Below are 24,783 nucleotides of genomic sequence, written 5' to 3' on the forward strand. Positions count from 1 at the left end.
TGTTAACAGTATTAAGTATCAATAAATTTTTTATTAAATCCTAATTTGTGGGTAAATCATAGTACAGAACTTAAAAGTGTTTCTGCAAACGTTCCAGGTTCTATGACCGGTTTATGATAAAAACGTTGGAACGTTCGTTCCGTTGACCATCCTGCAGTCTTGAGGATTTGGTCCATTGGAACATCCAGTTGTTTTGCTGCTGATATAGCTGCAGCCCTGGTGGAGTGAGATTTAAAAATGTTAGTGTCTACTCCTGCCTTCATTAAGACCCGTTTTAGCCATCGCGAGATGGTCTGGGCTGTTACTTTTTTATGTGGCTGTTTGTGGCTAATTAACAGCGCCATTTCTTTCCCTCAGATGATTCTAGTATGTTCAATGTATAGCAGTAAATGAGTTACTACACAGAGGCGTAGTAACATTTAGGCAGTTGCGTTGTACAAATGTCAATATTTCTCTCACATTTTGTGTTATTTTTGATTCTTCGAACCCCCAGTGTGATGCACAGACTTGCTCAGAAACTGAAAACCAGAACTAAAGCTAGCCTCATTAGGGTGGCGCAGCAGTAGAGTTGGTGCCATACAGCGCTTACAGCACCGGAGACCCGGGTTCGATCCCGACTACGGGTGCTGTCTGTACAGAGTTTGTCCGTTCTCCCCGTGACCTGAATGGGTTTTGTCCGAGAACTTTGGTTTCCTTCCACACTCCAAAGACGTACAGGCTTGTAGGTTAATCAGCTTGGTATAGATGTAAATTGTCCCTAGTGTAGGATAGTGTTGATGTGCGGGAATCGCTGGTCGGTGCAGGCTCGGTGGGCCGAAGGGCCTTCTTCCGCACTGTATCTCTAAATTAATCTAATCTAAACTAAACCTGTGATCATGAAACCAGCGCTTTGTCAAACTCACCCAACAATTTTGTGAGTTTCCATCAGGAAATAACATCTGCCTTGTTAAATTGGTCTGAATTATATGCGACTCCGGGTCAAACATAATAATTGACCCTCAAATGCCTTAATTGATTTTGGCAGCTGCATCTCCTTCTCATGAATGAATAAATTAAAAAAAAATCTTTCATAGCTAAATGGGATTTTGAGTCTAAGTGGGATGTTTTGACTTCATCAGCTATCCGGCAGGACTTTTTTTAATCCCTTCAAGCCTGCTCTGCCATTTAGTCTAACTGAAATATACTCCTCTGCTGCCATTCCATTAACATTTATACTTTTCCCTTTTGCATAATATTAAACTGTTTCTCCCGAGTCAGTGATGCACTATTGAAAGCCATTTGTTGGGGAGAATGTTTCAAATTCCCAGCAGATTTTCCCTGAAGGAACACTCACTCTTTAGTTTAGCTTGCAGATGCAACATGGAAACAGGCCCTTTGGCCCACAGAGTCCACACCAACCAGCAATCACCCATACACTCGTTCTCACCGACACACCTGGTACGATTAGCCAACAAACCTGCATGTTTTTGGAATGTGGTTAAAAACCGGAATCGCGGTAGAAATTCCATACAGACAGTACCCATAGTCAGGATCGAACCCGTGTTTCTGGCACTCTACCGCTGCACCATCATGCCTCCCATGCTGAAATGATTCTGTTTTAGGCGTGGGACCTCTGGACTGACTACCCCACCAGAAGAAATAGATTGTCTTTATCTGCCTAATGTAAACCCTTTTTAAGTATCTAAATAGATTACTTCTCAGTCATAAATTCTGGGAATACCAGCCTTATCCCTTCAGCTCTGAACCGAAGACAATATAATATTTATTGTCATATGAGCCTCAGTGAGGCTCAAACGAAATTCCGTTTCCACAGCCATACAAACAAAGACAATTTTCTACAGACATACACACAATTTAATTCATACAAACATCCATCACAGTGAACCCACTGTGATGGAAAGCAAAGTCTTTTCTCTCCCCTGTTCTCCATTTCTCTCCCGATGTCCAAGCCCCAGGGCGATGATAAGTCCCACGGCCATTTTAGGCCGTGACGGGTGATTTACGACCCTACTCCCGGTCTAAAAGTCACAATGTTGGAGCCCCCGTCGGGCGCTGTAATGTCCCAGGGCCATGAAGCCGCACCGGGCGATGTACGGCCCCGCTCCGGGTCGTTCCAACCCCGCGACACGGGCTGGAGAAGCCGCGTTGCGGGAGCTCCGGGAAGCGTCTCTCCACCCGGACCCGCGAGCTCCCGATGTCCCAGTCCACTGGACCTGCGGCTGCGTTGCTGGAGCCTCCGAGTCCCAGGAGTCGAGTCGCAGCAGCGAGTCACCACCGCTCCCCACGCTCCGAGGCCGGCCAGCCCCACGATCGTGAGTAGTCCGCAGGCTCCGCAGTCTCCCGAGCCCCCGGGTCGTTCAGGTTGGAGGCCGCTCCACGGTGCTAGGCCCCAACGACAACGGAGACCCGACAGGGAAAAGGTCGGGTCTCCCGGACAGGGAAAAGATTTTAAACAGTTTCCCCCGCTCCCCCACATATACACATTTAAAACCAGTATTAAAAAACACCAACACTACATTTAACTAGACAAAAAATAAAAAAAGACAGACAGGCTGTAGGGGCCGCTGCAACGGGTGAGCCGTGCCACCGCCTATGTCTTTATTCTGTATGCTATCGAGATGATTTTCCATGTTCTGCCAACTTACCAGTTAACAAATAATTTTACCCTGCACAGTAGACATCCCGTTGTTTTATATGTGACAGATATAACCTACTCACTTGCAGTAGAGTTTGTAAAACAGCAGAAAGCTATCACAGCATGGAAAGTCCAGTCGATTTCCTGTCATTAAATAGGCCAACATTCCTATTCACTTCCTCACTATATTTCTCAGTGTTTTCCTTCTTCAAAAATCATTCTTGAACCCGGTACAATCCCCAACGGGAGAACACCAAGAGAAGGAAAATCAAAGCAAGCAAGCAAGTTTATTTATAAAGCACGTTTCAACAACAAGGCAATTCAAAGTGCTTTGCCCAAAGCATTAAAGAGCAATCAAAAGCAATTAAAAACAGTCATTAAAAAGATTAGGAAATCTATTAACAAGCTAAAATAGAATGAGACAAGTATAAAATACAAGAATAAAAGTTACAGTACTGTGTAAGAAATGAATAATTATTTAATTTAATTAAAGTTAGCGTCAAACAGAAAAGTCTTCAGCCCGATTTAAAAGAGTTGGAGCGGACCTGCATTTTTCTGGAAGTCTGTTCCATATGTGGTGTATATAAACTAAATGCTGCTTCTCCATGTTTAGTTCTGACTCTGGGGACAGAAAACAGACGTGTTCCAGACGTCCTCAGAGATCTGGATGGTGCATAATGTCACAGTTATAGACGTTGCCTATTTCCTTCGCTCCATAGATGCTGCCTCACCCGCTGAGTTTCTTCAGCATTTTTGTCTACCTTCGATTTTCCAGCATCTGCAGTTCCTTCTTAAACCCAATGTTCTTCAGGATACAGAACTCCGTGAAACCATTTTTTTTAGGCTCCAGTAACCTATTCAGTAAGAAATGCATAATATTCCATATTCGGTGTCAGTTCTCTCGACGTAGGGGAACCTGCCGCAGAGTATACAAGCCCAGTCGCTCCATTCTCTTAACATGTGACAGTCATGTGACAGGGAGTACGTGCAAATTCATGTGAGGGCTCTCAAGATCAGGATCAAACATGGTTCAGAGGCACTGCAACGCAGCAGCTCCACCTGCTGCACCATTAGGCCAACTTTTCTCACAATGTGGCCCTGATATGAGCACTTCTTTCACCACCTAATCTATACCAGCAGCTAATGGAGAATCTTGACGTAAGCCAATAGAAATATAAAAGCTATTCCAAGGAATAACTTGCTGATTAGGTTTCAGCAAGAGTATTCTGGGCCTTGCACTTTTTTAAAAGTAGTGTAAATCTTCAAAAAGTCAGAGAAAGTTTACTGGGTGTTACCAAGGATGGCCAGTGAGGTTAGCTCGGTTAGAACTGAGCTCCTTGGAAAAGAAGTGGCCAAACAGAGGTTCACAAGACAGTAAAAGACTTGGGCGTCATTTGCGCGTCATTTACGTGACATCATTTAGGCGTCACGATGCACGACGCACGCGTTGTGACGTGCGCGTGATGCGCGCATGGTGCGTGGTGACCCAGGATTTTGGGATGCACAAGCCCTTTATAGAAAAAAGATGTTTCCTCAGGCAAGCACAGCAACAACCAGAGACTGTGAGCTAACAATCCATCGCAAAACCTTCTGAAGAGAATATGAGTACTAATTCTGTTATGTAACCCAGAATTTTCAAAATGCTTCATCTAAATAAGCTCCAACCGTCGCGGCCTTGTCGGCTTCGGAAGCCGAGGTCTCTGGTAAGGAAGCGGCCGTCCCAGGTGTCCCAAGCCGCTGAGAGGATTCTCCCGACGCCGGAGCACCATCTCCCGGCGAGAACGGCCTGAAACATCGGGCCTCCGTAGAGGCAACTGTGGAGGCCTCAATTGGCCCGACTATGGGTGAACTGGGGATGGGGACTGGACATTGTACCTTCCCCCATAATGGTAACCATTGTGGGGGGATGTTTCTATGTTAAATATCCTTATTGTTCCGTTTCCAAGATGGCTGCCGTAAGGGAGAGTGAACGCTGGCGTGATTAGCTGCCGCTGCTCTCGCTTTGAATTGTGTCTTTGAATTGTGTATTGTTGATGTCTTTACTATTTTTTTTTTTTTTGTCGTTTTTTTTTTTTGTTTTGTTTCATTCCGCTTACATGTTTTGTATTCTGTTTACTAAATTTTGTAAGGTGTCCTTGAGAGTCTTGAAAGGCGCCCATAAATAACATTTATTATTATTATTATTATTATTATTAATTATTATTATTATTATTTATAAAGACACTAATTTTAAAAAGGAATCGGACGCTTACTTGACAATAAGGAGCTTCCAGAATTGAAGACTAAAGGGCCTGTCCCACTTATGCGATTTTTTTCGGCGACTTGCCGGCACCCGTCATAGTTGCAGCAGGTTGCCGAAAATGTTCAACATGTTCAAAATCCAGCAGCGGCCAGAAAAAGGTATAATTCTTTGAGCGACTACTCACCAACAAACAGGTGTCATGTACCTTTTTCTCGTCGACGTTGGATTTTCAACATGTTGAAAATTTTCGGCAACCTGCTGCGATTATGATGGGTGCCAGCAAGTCACCGAAAAAAGTCCCGTAAGTGGGACAGACCCATAAAGGAGAGAGGAGGGACTAGGCAGGATATAACTACCAAAGGGCCAGCACAGAAATGGCAGGTCTAATGTGTGGATGTCTATGATTCCTTGTTCGGAGTTATGGTTGTGCATACATGCCAATGTTAAAATGTGTACAAAGCGATAACATTTGTTTGTTTTTATGGGTTCCACTGTTTTTAATACTTAACTTTCTGTCCCAGGGTGAAGATGGAGTAAACGGAATTGGCAAACATGGGATCAAAGGCAGACAGGTCAGTTGTTTTCAATGAGTTAAGGGCATTAACTCACGCAACCGCAACAACCCAGGACATTATGGAACGGAGACACCTTGTGTAGTACAGAATAAACAGGCGACAGGGAAACAGAATGGAACGTTCACATTGGTTAGGGATGATATGGTTATCAAGGTCCTGTCTATTGTTACAAAATTTGCACCACACCGCTAAATAGGAAAGGAAGAGTTTAAACCCAGACAGAAATAACTAACTTATGTGCAACAATAATTAGATGACGAGTGATCTCATCTACTTTCCAGCCACTACTCAGTGATGAGCAAGATTGATAGAAGCTGGAAACCAGTTGACTTCAGTTGGCTCATAGAAAAAGAGTTCAGGTGATGAGCCTTTGTCAGCACTGAACCTGTACTCGCTGGAATTTAGAGGGATGAGGGGGTACCTCGTTGAAACTTACCTAATAGTGAAGGGGTTGGATAGCATGGATGTGGCGAGAATGTTTCCACTAGTGGGAGAGTCTATGACTAGAGGTCATAGCCTCAGAATTAAAGGACTTACCTTTAGGAAGGAGATGAGGAGGAATTCCTTTAGTCAGAGGGAGGTGAATCTATGGAATTCTTTGCCATGGTAGGCTGTGGAAGCCAAGTCAGTGGATACTTTTAAGGCAGAGATAGATAGATTCTTGATTATTGCGGGTGCACGGGGTGATGGGGAGAAGGCAGGAGAATGGGGTTAGGAGGAAGAGATAGACCAGCCATGATTGAATGGCAGAGTAGACTTGATGGGCCAAATGGCCTAATTCTGTTTATGACCTTATGAGATGAGATTCTGAATAATAAACTAACAAGTTCTACGACAGTACCAATGAGAGAGAAGTTGCATGGTCAATTGAGCTACCTGCACAAACACAATGTGCAAATGCCACATTCTGTAACGTTTCTTCCACCATTCTAGTTGCTGTTTTTAATTAAGCTTCCCAACTACAACTGTAGGATTAAAATCTATACGTGGTTACTAACTAATTTGAATGAGCATGATGAGAAGAGAACTAAGGCTTGGTGCACGCAGTGTGACGGACTTTGTTTATGTGGATATTTCATCTGACAAGGTCCTGCTTGATGGGCTGGTGCAGAAACGTAAAGCATAAGGTGCGGAAGGTGAACTGGAGGCAGAAGGCAGTGGTGGAGGGATCCTTCTCTGGTTAAATGTTTGTGACCAGTGCTAGAATCATAGATTTATACCACGTGGAAACGGGCCTTTTGACCCACACCGGCCAACATGTCCCAGCTACATGTCCCTGCCTGCGTTTGGTCCATATCCCTCCAAACCTGTCCTATCCGTGTATCTGTCTAACTGTTTCTTAAACATTGGGATAGTCCCAGCCTCAACTACCTCCTCTGACAGCTTGATCCATACACCCATCACCCTTTGTGTGAAAAAGTTACCCCTCAGATTCCCATTAAATCTTTTCCTCTTCACCTTAAACCTATATCCTCTGGTCCTTGATTCACCTGCTCTGGCAAGAGCATCTACCCAATATATTCCTCTCATGATTTTATACACCTCTATAAGATCACCCCTCATCCTCTTGTGCTCCAAGGAATAGAGTCCCAGCCTACTCAACCACTCCCTATAGCTCCAACCCTCTAGTTCTGGCAATATCCTGGTACATTTTCTCTATACAGTTGCCTCTTGACAACATATTTCCTTTACTATGGTGCCCAGAACACAATACTCTAAATGTGGTCTCACCACCATCTCATACAACTGCAACATGATCTCCCAACTTCTATACTCATACACTGACGTAGGTCTTGCTGCATGTGTTATATTATTCATCACTTGGATGTGAATATAGACAATTCCTTGGCAAGTCTTTAGATGACTTAAAAGTAGGTGGTGTAGTGGATAGCAAGGACAGGTTGTCAAAGACTACAGTAGGATATAAGTCCGGTGGAAAGTTAAGCAGACCATTGATAAATGGAATTTAATCCCAATAAGTGCTGAGTGATGCATCTTTGGAAGTCAAATGGGTGTAGTAGACATGTACAGTAAAAAATGGAACAGGAAGGAATGTTGATGTTCAAGTCCATCGTTCCCTGAAATTGGTGACACAGTTCCACAGGATGGTGAAGAAGGAATATGACATCTGTAGGATGGAACTGCAGATACTGGTTTACACCAAAGATACACACCAAATGCTGGAGTAACTCAGCGGGTCAGGCAGCATCTCTGGAGTGAAGGAATGGGTAATGTTTCAGGTCGAGACCCTTCTTCATACCCCTGAAGAAGTCTGAAGAAGTCTCAGTCTGAAGAAGGGTTTCGACCCGAACCGTTACCCATTCCTTCTCTCCAGAGATGCTGCCTGTCCCGCTGAGTTACTCCAGCATTTTGTGTCCCATCAAGGCATATGGCTTGCTTGGCTTCATAGGTTGTAGCGTAAAATATAAAAGTTGGGAAGTAATGTTGTCATTTTACAAAACATCTCGTTAGGCAGGAGTTGGAGTCTTGTGTGCCGTTCCTGTTGTGATAGCACATGAAGGAAATGATTGTACTGTGTGTGGTAGAGAAGATTAACTAGGATATAGCCTGGTTTGGAGGACTTTGGGTATGAGAAAGATTGGATAAGATGGACCTGCTTTCCAGGTATATAGGAGGCTGAGAGATGATCTGAGAAGTTCATAAAATTACATGGCTTAATTGGGGTAGATCATCAGAATAGTTTTGCCTCTGTAGGGGGTTACACAAACAAGTGAGCATGGACTTAAGGCGGAAATAATTAATTTTAAAGGGGTTCTGAGGGGAACGTTTCTTTACACAGAGAATGCTTGGTAACTGGAACACACATTTTGAAGGCACTTCAATGGACAAAGCACAGAAGGATGTGGATTTAATGTGAGCAAATGAGATTGATGAGACAAGATGATGGGGATAGAAATGCCCGTTTCTCAGCTATGACTCTAAATATAAAAATTCAGTACAATAATCAATTGGGCAAGTAATTATATAAAGTGGTCTACTGACTAGTTCAGTCGTGTGTGTAGACCAGGGACATAACATGTTTAGGATAAACCCATGCTGAGTTAGTTCATCTCAACCTCATAGTGTTGCCTCTTGGGCAAGTGGGAAAAATGATCTCTTCATCATCAGCCTCCACCATCACTCCCTGTTTCACTTCAAGAAGGTAGGCGAGCGATGAGTGGTGAAGTTAAATTGGCGTAGAATATGAGCAGAATTATCTCTTTGGGTAGGAATGGAAGGATAGTTGGACAAATTGGATTGTATCGCAGCTGGAGTTAGATATAGTTCTCAGGCGTAACAGAATCAAGGGAATTGGGGAGAAAGCTGGAACGGGGTACTGATTTTGGTTCAAGATTCAAGATTCAAGAGAGTTTATTGTCATGTGTCCCTGATGCCGCCAATTCTTTTTAATTCTTTTAAATTACTTATTTATTATTTTACTAATAAGTGTACATATGTGTCAATGGTTGTCGTGTTTGTATTTTTTAACCGGAGGAGATGCAATGGAATTTTGTTGCACAGTATTGTGCAATTACAATAAACGTATTAATTAATTCATTTATTTATTCACACATTCATTCATTCAATCATACATTCAATCATGCATTCATTCATTCAATCATTCAATCAATCATTCATTCATTCATTCATTCATTCATATTCATTCATTCATTCATTCATACATTAGGACAATGAAATTCTTGCTTTGCTTCAGCACAACAGAACATAGTAGGCATGACTAGTTGGTTAAGTGACAAGTACATGGTTGATCAGCCATGACCATATTGAATGGCAGTGCTGGCTCGAAGGGCTGAATGTCCAACTCCTGCACCTATTTTCTATGTTTCTCAGCTCAAACTTGCACCTTCATCAGAAATAAGGGTTGCAGGGACATGAAATGTGGATCTACTGACACGTCGATTATGTTCTTTGCCTTATAGGGTGAACGAGGTCCTGTGGGACCCCTGGGAGAAAAGGTAACGTGAATTATTAACATTTTTTAATTAAAGATTCACCTGCCATGTTTGAAGTCCTTTAACCCATATTACCTTCCTGAAACAGGGTGATCTTGGAGTCAGTGGGGTTCCTGGAAAAGTTGGCATGAAAGGAAACAGAGGTCGCAGGGTAAGTGCTAGAGGTTCAGAAAATATTGCTGTTCCTTATTTTGATTTATTTTAAGCTGCTGAGATAGAACCATTTATCTTGTGCTTAAAAATGTGCCAAGATTTTTTTTTACATCACTGACACTCAATTATGTTAAAATATTATTGTTGAGTTTGTCGGCGTGGCAGAGTGCATAGGTGATAGATTTATCGCCTTGTGTTTTTGATGATGACAGTCCAAGCCTGATCTCTGGTGCTGTTTGAATGGAGTTTGTACATTCTCTGTGCTGCATGGATTGCCATCTGATGCATTGGTTTCCACACACATCCCAATTATCTATGTGATGCTAGTTAATTAGTCAGAGCCAGTGAATGGACGAATGGTAGAATTTGAGGAGGGGTGAGAATAAAGTGGTTTAAGCACCCTTGCTGGACAGAAGAGCTTATTTACAGGCTGTATCTTTCTGTGATTTAGTTTAGTTCAGTGATACAGCACGGAAACAGATCCTTCGGCCCACCGAGTCCACACCGACCAGCGATCTCCACACATTAACACTATCCTACCCACACTAGGGACAATATACATTTATACCAAGCCAATTAGCCTACGTACTTGTTTGTCTTTGGAGTGTGGGAGGAAACCAAAGATCTCGGAGAAAACCAATGTGGTAACGGCGAGAACGTCCAAACTCCATACAGACAGCACCCGTGGTCAGGATCGAACCTGGGTCTCTGGCACTGTAATTGCTGTAAGGCTGCAACTCTACCACTGTGCCACCTTGCCAGCCCTGTGAACGTTGCTTTACAAAAGTAGCCTTGAACACAGAGACTGTCAATGCTGGAATAGTGAACAATAAGTCCACTGCTGCAGGATAAAAATGAAGGGGCAGGCATTTTCTGTGCGGGTAAATGGATTGAAGATATTTTAGCTCAGTGTCAATCTGAAATGTTGTCCTGGACCAAAATGTCCTTGATTAATTACTGTCCACACATGCTGTCAGGCCTGCTGATTTCCTCCAGCAGTTTGTTTTTTGCAATGCATGTAGACAGGATGTAAACGGCATTTCGTTTGGACCTCCAGGGGTCCAAATGACAATTAAATTGACTCTTGACAGAAATCATCGTTCATGAGATGCCTAAGTTACTCTTCCCTGGTAATTAAGCCAAAATTGTGTCCAACCTAAATATTGGCCTGAACTGGGCTGCTATTCTGTTTTGATTTATCAGTCTAGGAAAGTTTCTTGCCTTTCCTATATTTGGTGAAGTCCCTGTTTAAAGTTGTTTCACATTTCTGACAGCAATCAACAAGAAAAGCCCTTTGTCAGAATTGAATAGTTGCAAAATAAACGTTGAAACATCAGCAAATTATCACAGTAACATACCTTGGGGGTAACTTCACTCTTGCAAGACTAGATTTGCACATTTTTTTTTTTTCCATTGTTGCCTTAATAAATTATAACTCCAACAAATAGCCATGAATAGTCATGCAACTATGAGCATGATACAATGGGATAGTCACAAAATGCATAACTCAGAGGGACAACAGCAGACCCTTCTTCGGAGTCTTCAGAATCTGCAGAAGGGTCTCGACCTGAAACGTCACCCATTCCTACTCTTCAGAGATGCTGCCTGTCCCGTTGAGTTAAGGGCCTGTCCCACGGGCGTCGTTTGCGCGTCACGCAGATAGCGCGCAAATATTTTGTAGATACAAAAATCCTGGGGTGCTAGGCGCGACCATGCGTCACTGCCTACACTGGCTTGTTTCCGTGCCGTGTAACACAATGGTAACATTTTGTATTTTACTTGGTTTCCCATAGAGGAAATCTCTGTCTATCAATACAATACGGTTTTATTCGTCACATTGCACATAAGTGCAAGTGAAATGAATTTGCCCGCAGCAGTACAATGATAAAGAACACACAAAAGCACACAATAAAATTTAACACAAATTTAGCACAATCATCTTTGAGGCAGGGAAAACCCACAAAGGCTCACAAGGGCTGAAGAAGGGTCTTGCCCCGAAACGTCGCCCATTCCTTCTCTCCAGAGATGCTGTCTCACCCACTGAGTTACTGCAGCATTTATGTCTACCTTCGATTGAAACCAGTATCTGCAGTTCTTTCTCACACATTTGCTCCACAAGGGCTCCATGTTTACTTGGAGCAAGTGCACATTTTCATTCACTAGATCTTGCTGGGAGGAAAATGCATTTCTTAGGATGGAACTTACAGGAACTTACAAGAACTTACAAGAACTTACAAGAACTGGGCCAGTCAGGGCAGCAAGGTGGAGCAGCAGTAGAATTGCTGCCTTATAGTGCCAGAGACCCAGGTTCGATCCTGACTACAGATGCTGTCTGAACGGAGTTTGCACGTTCTCCCCATGACTGCCTGAGTTTTCTCCGAGATCTTTGGGTTCCTCCCACACTTCAAAGACGTACAGATTTGCAGATTAATTTGCTTGGTAAATTATCCCTCGTGTGTAGGCTAGTGTAAGTGTGCAGGGATCACTGGTCGGTGCAGACTCGATGGGCTGAAGGGCCTGTTTCTATGCTGTATCTCTAAAACAAAAGCTTAAGCTAAACTGTGAAGTTTGTCTGGCTGATTCTGCCAGAATCTGTAATATAGGTGCACCTGCTAAATCTAGGCATTGGAAAGTAGAAGGATCAATAGTTGAAATGTTAACCACTATCAAAATATCTCAGTCTTCATTGTCCATGCATATGTCAAGAAAAAATGGCCAAGTTATAGAAACATAGAAATTAGGTGCAGGAGTAGGCCATTCGGCCCTTCGAGCCTGCACCGCCATTCAATATGATCATGGCTGATCATCCAACTCAGTATCCCGTACCTGCCTTCTCTCCATACCCCCTGATCCCCTTAGCCACAAGGGCCACATCTAACTCCCTCTTAAATATAGCCAATGAAATGGCCTCAACTACCCTCTGTGGCAGAGAGTTCCAGAGATTCACCACTCTCTGTGTTGAAAAAGTTCTTCTCATCTCGGTTTTAAAGGATTTCCCCCTTATCCTTAAGCTGTGACCCCTTGTCCTGGACTTCCCTAACATCGGGAGCAATCTTCCTGCATCTAGCCTGTCCAAGCCCTTAAGAATTTTGTAAGTTTCTATAAGATCCCCTCTCAATCTCCTAAATTCTAGAGAGTATAAACCAAGTCTATCCAGTCTTTCTTCATAAGACAGTCCTGACATCCCAGGAATCAGTCTGGTGAACCTTCTCTGTACTCCCTCTATGGCAATAATGTCCTTCCTCAGATTTGGAGACCAAAACTGTACGCAATACTCCAGGTGTGGTCTCACCAAGACCCTGTACAACTTATCAATGTGGATTCAGTATCAAAGTATCATTCTGCACACTCAATTTCAGAGAGGCACAGTAATATGTGGAAAGTATATTTGTGATTAGTCCTGAAGGTAATTCCATCGGATATTTTCAGATAAAGATTAAACATTGCATTTCTCATGCATTTGGTGGTGACAGTATTTATTCTTTCATTGTTTTAAAGTGAATGATCCTTTCCTTCCGCAGGGCATTTCTGGAAATCCTGGAGATCTTGGAGAAAATGGAGATCCAGGTTATACTGGCCCACAGGTAAATTCATTGTACCCGATTCTTCAATGCATTCATTCATCCACAAGGGATTTTTTACACAGCGCTTCGCATGTCTGCCTCCAGACCATGCATCTCTTTCACTTGTTTTGAGCAGCAGAATTCCTGACCTATCTATGTGGTGGAGCAGAAGGGTCACCCATTCCTTCTCTCCAGAGGTGTTGCCTGTCCCGCTGAGTTACTACCGCTTTTTGTGTCCATCTTCTTGACTGCTGATTATATCCATCTTTGTTCCATAAGTTGTAGCTCTGAAGGTGCAGACTTACTTACTTAAGGTCCTGTCTCACTTGGGCATTATTTGCGCATCAGGCAGATGGCGCGCAAAGATTTTGTACATCCCAAAATCCTGGGATGCCGCGCGCAACCGCGCGTCATTGCCTACGTACCCACGCACCATATGTGCGTAATGCCCACCGTTCGTGCGTAATGCGCACCATGCGCGTGTAATGCGCACGTCGCCCGTCGTGACACGTAAATGATGTCGCGTAAATTACGCGCAAATGACGCCCAAGTGGGACAGGCCCTTTAGACTTAGTTTCTCCCACACTGTTGAGCGCATTGGGCAGCAAGCTTTCGCCATTCTGTTTGGTCATGTGTGACGTCTTCCACCCTCGATAGGCTTGCGTCCCGGGCTTCCAAATCCTTCTGGAATGTTCGCCTCCATGTGAGTTTTGGTCGGCCTCTTTTCCTTCTTCCGCCTGGTTGCCATGTCATTACTATGTTAGGTTTACGTTCTGGTGACATTCTGGGTACATGTCCTGCAGATTTCATCCTGCGTACCTCTGTGTCCTGGCTGAGAGGTTTTGTTGCAGTTTCCGCATCGATCTCCTCGTTTGTGATGTGGTCTCTGTAGCTATCCTTCAGGATCCTCCTCAAACAGCATTGTTGGAATGCATCCAATTTCTTTTTTCATCTTCACATTGATTTTCCATGTCGGGTGCAGGCATGAGTACAAATATAGGCACCACACACAGGGGTGGGAGTTAGTGATCGAAGATGAATTTCTTCCCCATGATGTTCCACCTCGCATTTCCTTGAAGTTCATTACTATTTCCCTCGAAAACTCCTCAATCAAGAATCAACCTTTGATTTATATTTAATATACGACAACTTTGTGAAATGCACTGATGAATATGATGTACCTTCCCACAAATATTTCTGGATGAAATTATAGTCATATATTTGTAGTAATACATTTATTAATATGTCTGTTTCTCTATAGGGTGCAAAAGGACCAAAAGGAAGATCTATTGAGGTAAATAAAATGTTGTTGCTAATAACATGTCGTTTGAATTTTGTTATATTATAGCTAACACCTTTTTAACTTTTTCAATGTACTAGACATGTGGGATTATTCGTCAAATCAAAGACACATGCCGTAAGTATATTCAACAACGAATATTAACTTGAAGGATATAGATTTGTGGCAAAAATGTGTAATTCAAGATAAAACTCATATTCTTTCCTTTTCTGTTGTCCCCCCCTGCAGCTTGCTGTTATGGTAAGTTCCTCACTTTGGAATCTAATTATTATATTTCAGATCATTGACTCAAAATCTGGAAATGAAGTCCATTATTTTCATTGTTTACTTCAGGTACAGGTGGGTGCCCTGTCTATCCGACTGAGCTGGCCTTTGTGGTCGACACATCCAGGTCCAAAACTGCTAATCAGCTGATGAACATCAAGAATGCTATTCTCAACATAGTTCAGCAGCTGAACATAGTAGAGGGCAACTGTCCAAAGGGAGCCCGTGTTGCCATCCTGACGTATAACAGTGAGATCGTCACGGAGATCCGATTCAGCGGCGCCCGCAATAAGCGAAGCCTCCTCGAACAGATTAAAAACCTGCAGTTCGTCCCGTCGAGGAAAGTCTCAAGTATTGCCAACGCCATGCTCTTTGTGGCGAGGAACACATTCAAGAGGGTACGGAGCGGGATTTTGATGAGAAAAGTGGCAGTGTTCTTCAGTGATGGACAAACCAAGCCCAAAGACCTGAATGATGCCATCACAAAACTAGCCAGTGAGGATATCATCTCCGTCTACCTCTCACCTCGAGAAGACGACAATCTCAACAGAGCACTGCAGGTCAGATTCCATTTGCCTTTTGCCCGTTGATAAATTATATTCTCTATTCAAGTGTAACAAATCAGAGACCTCAAGCTGGAGATCACTGCCTCATGCCACTGGGCAAAAGATCATAAGTGATGGGAGCAGAATTAGGCCATTCGGCCCATCAAGTCTAGTACACTGAGGATGGACATAAAAAGCTTGAGTAACTCAGTGGGACAGGCAGCATTTCTGGACAGAGGAATTGGGTGACGTTTTGGATCGAGACCCTTCTTCGGACTGGTTAGGGATACGGGAAACGAGAGATATAGTCGCTGATGTGGAGAGATAGAGAACAATGAATGGAAGATATGCCAAAAAGTAACGGTGATAAAGGAAACAGGCTGTTTGTTGGGTGAAAATGAGAAGCTGGTGCAACTTGGGTGGGGAGGGATGAAGAAAGAGGGAATGCCGGGGCTACCTGAAGTGAGGGAAATCAATATTCATACCAAGTCAAGTCAAGTCAAGTTTATTTGTCACATACACATACGAGGTGTGCAGTGAAATGAAAGTGGCAATGCTCGCGGACTTTTGTGCAAAAGACAAACAACAAAACAACCAAACAATTTATAAACACAATCATAACACACATATTCTTTTACATAATAAATTATGGAAGGAAAAATAATGGAAGGAAAAACGTTCTGTAGAGTTAGTCCCTGGTGAGATAGGCGTTTACAGTCCGAATTGCCTCTGGGAAGAATACCACTGGGCTGTAAGCTGCCCTAGAGGAATATGAGATGCTGTTCCTCCAATTTGTGTTTAGCCTCACACTGACAATGGAGGAGACAGAGGACGGAAAGGTCTGTGTAGGAATGGGAAGGAGAATTAAAGTGTTCAGCAACCGGGAGATCAGGTTGGTCCACGTGGACTGAGCGAAGGTGTTCCGTGAAACGATCGCCCAGTCTGCGTTTGGTCTCGCTGATGTATAAGAGTCCACATCTTGAACAACAGATACAGTAGATGAGGTTGGAGGAGGTGCAAGCGAACTTTTGTCTAACCGGAAAGGACTGTCGAGAGAGAGTCGAGGGAGGAGGTATAGCAACAGGTGTTGCATCTTCTGCGGTTGCAGGGGAATGTACCTGGGGAGGGGGTGGTTTGATTGGGAAGGTATGAGTTAACCAGGGAGTTGTCCAGAGTCCTTTCTGTCCTCAGTCTCCTCAATTGTCAGAGTGAGGCTAAACCCTACAAACTGTTTACAACGGCCTGTTTCCTTTATCATCGTTACTTTTTTGCATATCTTCCATTCATTGTTCTTTATCTCTTCACATCATCATCTATATCTCTCATTTCCCTTATCCCTAACCATTCTGAAGAAGGGTCTTGACCCGAAACGTCACCCATTCCTTCTCTCCAGAGATGCTGCCTGTCCCGCTGAGTTGCTCCAGCTGTTTGTGTCTATCTTTGGTTTCGACCAACATCTGCAGTTTCTTCTAACACAAGTCTACTCTGCCATTTATTCATGGCTGATCTATCTCTTCCTCCTAACCCCATTCACCTACCTTCTCTCCATAACCCCTGACACCCGTATTAATCGAGAATCTATCTATCCCTGCCTTAAAAAATATCCATTGACTTGGCCTCCACAGCATTCTGTGGCAAAGAATTCCACAGATTCACCACCCTCTGACTGAAGAAATTCCTCCTCATCTCCTTGCGAAAGGAATATCCTTTAATTCTGAGGCTATGATCTCCAGTCCAACAATCTCAAAGGTGCTTTCTGCTTTTTTACATAGTTTGTCCCAATCATTTTCCAGGACCCATTCAAATACTTTCCATTTTGAAACATCTACCTTTAACGCTGTGGAATGCCAGAAGTCTTTTCTCATGTTAATTATTAATGATGTAGAGTTGGATAGGCCTTTACATATAGAGTCCCAAGCCTTAAAAAAAATCTTCACGAGTCTTCCCGAGCTTACCGCATTTCCCGAGTACCTGCCGTTAGCGTTACGAGCCGCTAAGAGACGTCCCCGAGCTCCGACGTACCCGCTACGTACATTCTACGTGCTTACCACGAGTTTGATTTTTTTTTTTACTCGGGAGAGATATTGAATGAACTCGTACAGTGGGACAGGGCTTTAATGAACCATCTAGCTCTGTTCAGGAAGATCAAAACACAATATATCTACATTCTGCAAAATAACTCTATAAACTGGATAGAGATTTTCCATTTTATTTCATGTAGCTATTTCTAGCTAAATATTTTTATTATTATTATCTAATGCACATTTATTGTCATTGTAAATACATACAGCTAAATTTGTATATTATTCCACTTCTTTTTCTTTCACTTTCCTCCACTTTCACTAATTGACATATTTCTTCCACTTCCGACAATTGATATAATAATAATAATAATTATAATAATAATAATAGTAATAATAATAGTAATAATAATAGTAATAATAATAGTAGTACTAATAATAGTAATACTAATAATAGTAATAATAATAATAATAATAATGCATTTTATTTATGGGTGCCTTTCAGGACTCTGAAGGACACATAGAAACATTGAAACATACAAATTAGGTGCAGGAGTCGGAGCCTGCACTGCCAGTCAATATGATCATGGCTGATCATCCAACTCAGTATCCCGTACCTGCCTTCTCTCCATACCCTCTGATCCCCTTAGCCACAAGGGCCACATCTAACTCCCTCTTGAATATAGCCAATGAACTGGCCTCAACTACTCTCTGCGGCAGAGAGTTCCAGAGATTCACCACTCTCTGTGTGAAAAAAGTTCTTCTCATCTCGGTTTTAAAGGATTCCCCCCTTATCCTTAAGCTGTGACCCCTTGTCCTGGACTTCCCTAACATCGGGAACAATCTTCCTGCATCTAGCCTGTCCAACCTCTTAAGAATTTTGTAAGTTTCTATAAGATCCCCTGGTGTGGTCTCACCAAGACCCTGTACAACTGCAGTAGAACCTCCCTGCTCCTATACTCAAATCCTTTTGCTATGAAAGCTAACATACCATTCGCATTCTTCACTGCCTGCTGCACCTGCATGCCTACTTTCAATGACTGGTGTACCATGACACCCAGGTCTCGCTGCATCTCCCCTTTTCCTAGTCGGCCACCATTTAGATAATAGTCTGCTTTCCTGTTTTTGCCACCAAAATGCATAACCTCACACTTATCCACATTATACTGCATCTGCCAAACATTTGCCCACTCACCCAGCCTATCCAACTCACCTTGCAGTCTCCTTGCATCCTCCTCACAGCTAACACTGCCCCCCCCCTTCGTGTCATCCGCAAACTTGGAGATATTGCCTTCAATTCCCTCATCCAGATCATTAATATATATTGTAAATAGCTGGGGTCCCAGCACTGAGCCTTGCGGTACCCCACTAGTCACTGCCTGCCATTGTGAAAAGGACCAGTTTACTCCCTCTCCTTTCTTCCTGTTTGCCAGCCAGTTCTCTATCCACATCAATACTGAACCCCCAATGCCGTGTGCTTTAAGTTTGCATACTAATCTCTTATGCGGGACCTTGTCGAAAGCCTTCTGGAAGTCCAGATACACCACATCCACTGGTTCTCCCCTATCCACACTACTAGTTACATCCTCGAAAAATTCTATAAGATTCGTCAGACATGATTTACCTTTCATAAATCCATGCTGACTTTGTCCAATGATTTCACCACTTTCCAAATGTGCTGCTATCCCATCTTTAATAACTGACTCTAGCAGTTTCCCCACTACCGATGTTAGACTAACTGGCCTGTAATCCCCGTTTTCTCTCTCCCTCCCTTCTTAAAAAGTGGGGTTACGTTTGCTACCCGCCAATCCTCAGGAACTACTCCAGAATCTAAAGAGTTTTGAAAGATTATTACTAATGCATCCACTATTTCTGGAGCTACTTCCTTAAGTACTCTGGGATGCAGCCTGTCTGGCCCTGGGGATTTATCGGCCTTTAATCCATTCAATTTACCCAACACCACTTCCCGGATAACCTGGATTTCACTCAATTCCTCCAACTCCTTTGACCCTCAATCCCCTGCTATTTCCGGCAGATTATTTATGTCTTCCTTAGTGAAGACGGAACCAAAGTAGTTATTCAATTTGTCCGCCATATCCTTGTTCCCCATGATCAACTCACCCGTTTCTGACTGCAAGGGACCTACATTTGTTTTAACTAATCACTTTCTTTTCACATATCTATAAAACCTTTTGCAGTCAGTTTTTATGTTCCCTGCCAGTTTTCTTTCATAATCTATTTTTCCTTTCCTAATTAAGCCCTTTGTCCTCCTCTGCTGGTCTCTGAATTTCTCCCAGTCCTCCGGTATGCTGCTTTTTCTGGCTAATTTGTACGCATCATCCTTCGCTTTGATACTATGCCTGATTTCCCTTGTTATCCACGGATGTACTACCTTCCCTGATTTATTATTTTGCCAAACTGGGATGAACAATTTTTGTAGTTCATCCATGCAGTCTTTAAATGTCTTCCATTGCATATCCACCGTCAACCCTTTTAGAATTAATTGCCAGTCAATCTTGGCCAATACACGTCTCATACCCTCAAAGTTACCTTTCTTTAAGTTCAGAACCATTGTTTCTGAATTAACAATGTCACTCTCCATCCTAATGAAGAACTCAACCATATTATGGTCACTCTTGCCCAAAGGGGCACATACAACAAGACTGCTAACTAACCCTTCCTCATTACTCAATACCCAGTCTAAAATAGCCTGCTCTCTCGTTGGTTCCACTACCTCTACATTTACACCTTACATTTAAAACAAGTTTACAGACAAATGACCAGTTTACAACAAATTACAGAATTCGGGGAGAGAGCAGAGAGATACCACTCTTAATGATTAATTTTCTTTATTCCCCACATCATATTCTACATCAATATTCTTACCACTTGAGATTCTTCTTCTCAGATCACGACAGGTCACTTTTTTCTATTGCACTGATTGTTCAGTATCATCTCTGTTAGATTTTCTTTTAAATTGAATGTAACTTAGGTGAAGGCTTCCCTTTGTGCCATTTTTCAGATTTAAGAATTTAAAACTAAAACCGCTGATAATCTGATCGGGTCCCTATTTGCCTTCAATGTTAGAACGTTAGTTTGGCAGGCTACCAAGACTCACACATTACAGGATCACGTGTTTGTTAACATCTGTTAGATGTTCGGACTATTAAGTTAGTCTTAACAATAAACTTCATTAGTCAGGGTGGGTATGGTGGAGCATACATGTCCTGACCACGATCCTGGCGATGGATGCTGTGTGTACGGAGTTTATATGTTCTCCCAGTGACCTGTGTGGGTTTTCTCTGGGTATTCCGGTTTCCTCCCACATTCCAAATAGTACAGGTTTGTAGGTTGATTGGCTTTGGTAAACAATTGTCCCTTGTGTGTGTGGGATAGTGTTGGTGTGCAGGGATCGCTGGTCAGCGTGGCCTCAGTGGGCCGAATGTCATGTTTCCGTGCAATATCTCTAAACTAAACTAATTTCACGGCTTTGAGCATTTTCACTCTTCATCAGCAGAAGAAGATTCATAGCTTCAAGTCCACGCACCAGACATCCAGAGATTAACTTTCCGTAACCACTTTGCAATAACCTCAGTTACTTTTCATCCACATCCTCCAAAATGCATATATATTTGGAAGCAGAAATTAAATGATCTGACTGAGTTAATGAGATACTTTTTGGCTCATAGTGTTAAAGGATGATGTCTGTTAGGAGAGTGTTTAGACACACTGGTAATGAGATGAGGCTGTTTGAATTGATAGTATCTGGTGATCAGGATTTGTTTTGCTTCATGAATGTTCATGTTGTGAGAAGAGGGGTGATCTTGTCAGTTGACTGTTCTTTCTCATTTCTATCTTTTGCCAGAAAAACGATGCCGGGATTTCACAAGCCTTTGTTTTCCGTAATGACAACGATACACTCAGCAAGGTGATGGCATGCCACATATGTTTAGGTATGTACTCATTCTTACTATCCTTTCTGATTCTTGTTTGAAATGTTTGGTGTTTCACTGCAATTTCATCAGATCGTGGTGAAATATACCACCCAGATATTTTTCCATTTCAATGGTTCCCCCATTCCTGATGAAATGTTTGGCTCGTGTAGAGGGAATTCCAGGGCTACTGAAGAAATGCTCATTTGTTAAGGGTGACGATCTTGGGAGAATGCATCACTCGGCACCGAGGTCAAGGCTGGAAATCATAACACATAGTTGAACAGGCAGCATCTCTGGAGAGAAGGAATGGGTGACTTTTCAGGTCAAGACCTTTCTTCAGACTGGGGGTGAAGGGAAAGGGAAACTAGAGATATAAATGTAGATGTAGAGATATTATAGAACATATGACCTTTCATTTGTTTGTTCTGTACCTCTCTATATCTCTATCTATATTTCCTGTTCCCCTCACTCCCGACTCTCAGTCTGAAGAAGAGTCTCGACCCAAAACGTCATCCATTGCTTCTCTCCAATACTGTTGCCTGTCCCGCTGAGTTCCTCCAGCATTTTGTGTCTATCTTCGGTTTAAACCAACATCTGCACTTCCTTCCGACTCATAGTCGAATGGTACATTATGTGTGAAATATATTATGGGGATGCATAGTATTTCATATTCACCAATATAACAATCATCATACCCTGCCTCCATGATCACTATTGTGTTTGTTAATTTAAAATCTATTGCGCAAACTAATATTTGGAATTCACATTCAATCTTCATAGGTGATAAATAATTAAAATGTGGGAGTTTAATGCATTATAATATATAATATAATAATAATATAAAATATTATAATATAATATAGCCAGAGGACATAGGTTCCAGATGAAGGGGAAAATATTTAATAGGAATCTGCGGAGTAACGTTTTCACATAAAGGGTGGTGGGTGTATGGAACAATCTGCCAGAGGAGGTAGTTGAGGCAGGGACTATCCCAACGTTTAAGAAACAGTTAGACAGGTACATGGATAAGACAGGTTTTGAGGGATATGGACCAAGCGCAGGCAGGTGGGACTAGTGTAGCTGGGACATTGTTCGCCAGTGTGGGCAAGTTGTGCTAGAGGGCCTGTTTCCACATTGTATCTAATTGTTTATTGTATAAAATATACTACATAATAAATGTAACAATAATTATATTTTTCTTTCTGTATAGATTTTTGTGAAGTCAACACAGCTTGTGACAGTAAACTCTTCCGAAATAAGAGGTCAGTGGCACCCACTGATATCGACTTGGATATTGCATTCATCTTAGACAGCTCAGCAACTATCAATCCAACCCAGTTTGTGGAGATCAAGAGATACATTACTTATGTGGCAGACCAGTTGGTGATCAGCAAAGACCCTGCAACCTCCAACCATCAGGCTAGGGTAGCCGTGGTCCAGCAAGCATTGTATGATTCTCAAACGAATGATAGCCTCAATCGAGTGAAAACTGAGTTCTCTCTCACTGACCACCGTTCCAGCCAAGATATTGGAGAGTACATCCAGAACAAGATGACACAGCTGGAAGGGACAAGAGCAACAGCTCATGCTGTTGAATGGACCGTCAAAAATATTTTTGAGAAGGCACCCCAGCCAAGGCAATTCAAACTTATTGCTCTCATGACCACGGGAGATCTTTCAGAGGCTGAGAAGGAGCAACTGGAGACGGTCGTAGTGGACGCCAAATGCAAAGGCTTCTTCGTTGTTATAGTCAAGATGTTTAAGAAGCTGAATGGGCAGGATCTCATGAACCTGGCAAGTGAGCCTCAAGATGTGTACTTCAAGTCAATTAACGAGATCTCAGAACTCCACAGCGAAGATTTGTTGAGGTTTGCACGCCAGCTCCCGAAGTACATCAGAGGTAAGTTGCAGTCACTCCCTCACGTTCACTGCTTGTTTAGTTTAGTTTAGAGATACAGCGCGGAAACAGGCCCTTCGGCCCACCGAGTCCTCACCGACCAGCGATCCCCGCACATTAACACCATCCGACACACACTAGGGACATTTAAGCTTTTACCAAGCCAATTAGCCTACAAATCTGTACGTCTTTCGAATGCGAGAGAATATAGAAAATCTCTGAGAAAACCCATGTAGTCACGGAGAGAATGTACAAACTCCATACAGACAGCACCCGTAGTCAGGATTGAACCCGGGTCTACTGCCGCTGTAAGGCAGCAACTCTACCAATGTGCCACTTGTCCGGTGGAACACAAAGTTCCCTGAAAATTCCTCACAACAATTTATTCACAACTCCCTATCATCCATCTTGGAATAAACTTCACTCAATAATATTCACCACAGTACAGGTGAATGAAAAATAAGACCCAGGTTCAGTTCTAATGTTGTGTGCTGTCAATGTGGACTTGCACATTATCTTGTGGGTTCCCTTCAGCTCCTCTGATTTCCTCCCATATCTCAAAAATGTGTGTGTTGTTAAGTTAATTGGCGACTGTAAATTGCTCAATAGTTTGTTGACGAATGATAGAATCTGCGGAAAATTAATTTGATGATTGGGAACGGGTCATTTTGACTGCCTGTAGGCCTCGGGGTCAAAGGATCAATTTCCATGCAGTCTGGCTCTCAATATCGTTTGCCACCCTACACTACAATTCAGATGAAGAGCAGATGGTGCTTTCATTGTGCAAAGTGCAAATGCATGGTCAAATTATTTTCTTTCAAACAGTTAGGTAGAGCATTGCCATACCTAAGCACATCCCCGATAAGCAAATTGTACAGAATGTCTACTAACCCCGCATGCAAGAGGCGCCAATTTCAAAATCCACTCCACACCTTAGTTTGCACAAGCGGTGCCTGATCCAGGCAAGCCTCCAGCCATCATCACCTTTCTTGGATGTTCGGGGCAACCTGCAAACCAACATCCCTCCCCTCGCCCGACTGCCACTTGTTCCCGGGGGGTGCCTCTGCAGCCTTGTAGGTCAGACCCCCGGTACCCTCTCCTCCTGCCCGCCTCACTCCTCGCTGGTCACATCTGTCATCGCCGACTCCATCCTCCTGGCCTCTGGTCTTCGGGGAACGAGCAGGAACCGACTCAGCGGGTCTCACCCCTCCAGGTCCACTGCCCGTTCTTATTCTTGATTTTGCAATCAAATATTTCAATTATGAAATGGAGACAATAATATATTTCGCCTTGGGTCTTTGTGAGTTTAGAATTAACTACCAGTTTGGTATCACATTGCCATCGTCTAAGATTCCCAGATCACCAGTTCAACTCCAGCTCCAATGAGCCACTCTTATTATTGTACAAAGGACCTGTTCCTGTGCTGAGCCATGTTGGGTGAGCCAACAAAGTATTGTATCAGTGCAGTTTAGGTTAGTTTAGAGATACAGCACGGAAACAGGCCCTTTGGCCCACCGAGTCCGCTCCGCCCAGCGATCCCCGCACATTAACACAGACACCTACACACATTAGGGACAATTTACCAATTGTCTACCAGTCAACCTACAGGCCTGTACGTCTTTTGAGTGTGTGAGGAAACCGAAGATCTTAGAGAAAACCCACGGGGAGAACGTACAAAC

At 43.0% G+C, this 24,783-nt stretch overlaps 1 protein-coding gene across 4 annotated transcripts in view; it reads left to right on the plus strand.

Annotated features, from left to right (window-relative positions):
- The window catches only part of LOC129698580 (collagen alpha-3(VI) chain-like), a 163,360-nt gene that overhangs the window by 111,499 nt on the left and 27,078 nt on the right, over positions 1 to 24,783 (plus strand). For all 4 annotated transcript variants that reach the window (XM_055637672.1, XM_055637671.1, XM_055637673.1 and 1 more), the window contains 10 exons: positions 5,399 to 5,449; positions 9,394 to 9,429; positions 9,515 to 9,577; positions 13,101 to 13,163; positions 14,404 to 14,436; positions 14,523 to 14,559; positions 14,671 to 14,682; positions 14,776 to 15,266; positions 21,138 to 21,225; positions 22,418 to 23,107. In XM_055637672.1, the coding sequence (XP_055493647.1) occupies positions 5,399 to 5,449; positions 9,394 to 9,429; positions 9,515 to 9,577; positions 13,101 to 13,163; positions 14,404 to 14,436; positions 14,523 to 14,559; positions 14,671 to 14,682; positions 14,776 to 15,266; positions 21,138 to 21,225; positions 22,418 to 23,107 (1,564 nt within the window). The remainder of the gene's footprint in view (positions 1 to 5,398; positions 5,450 to 9,393; positions 9,430 to 9,514; positions 9,578 to 13,100; positions 13,164 to 14,403; positions 14,437 to 14,522; positions 14,560 to 14,670; positions 14,683 to 14,775; positions 15,267 to 21,137; positions 21,226 to 22,417; positions 23,108 to 24,783) is intronic.

Source organism: Leucoraja erinacea, chromosome 7, assembly GCF_028641065.1.
Source record: "Leucoraja erinacea ecotype New England chromosome 7, Leri_hhj_1, whole genome shotgun sequence".
Classification (NCBI taxonomy): domain Eukaryota; kingdom Metazoa; phylum Chordata; class Chondrichthyes; order Rajiformes; family Rajidae; genus Leucoraja; species Leucoraja erinaceus.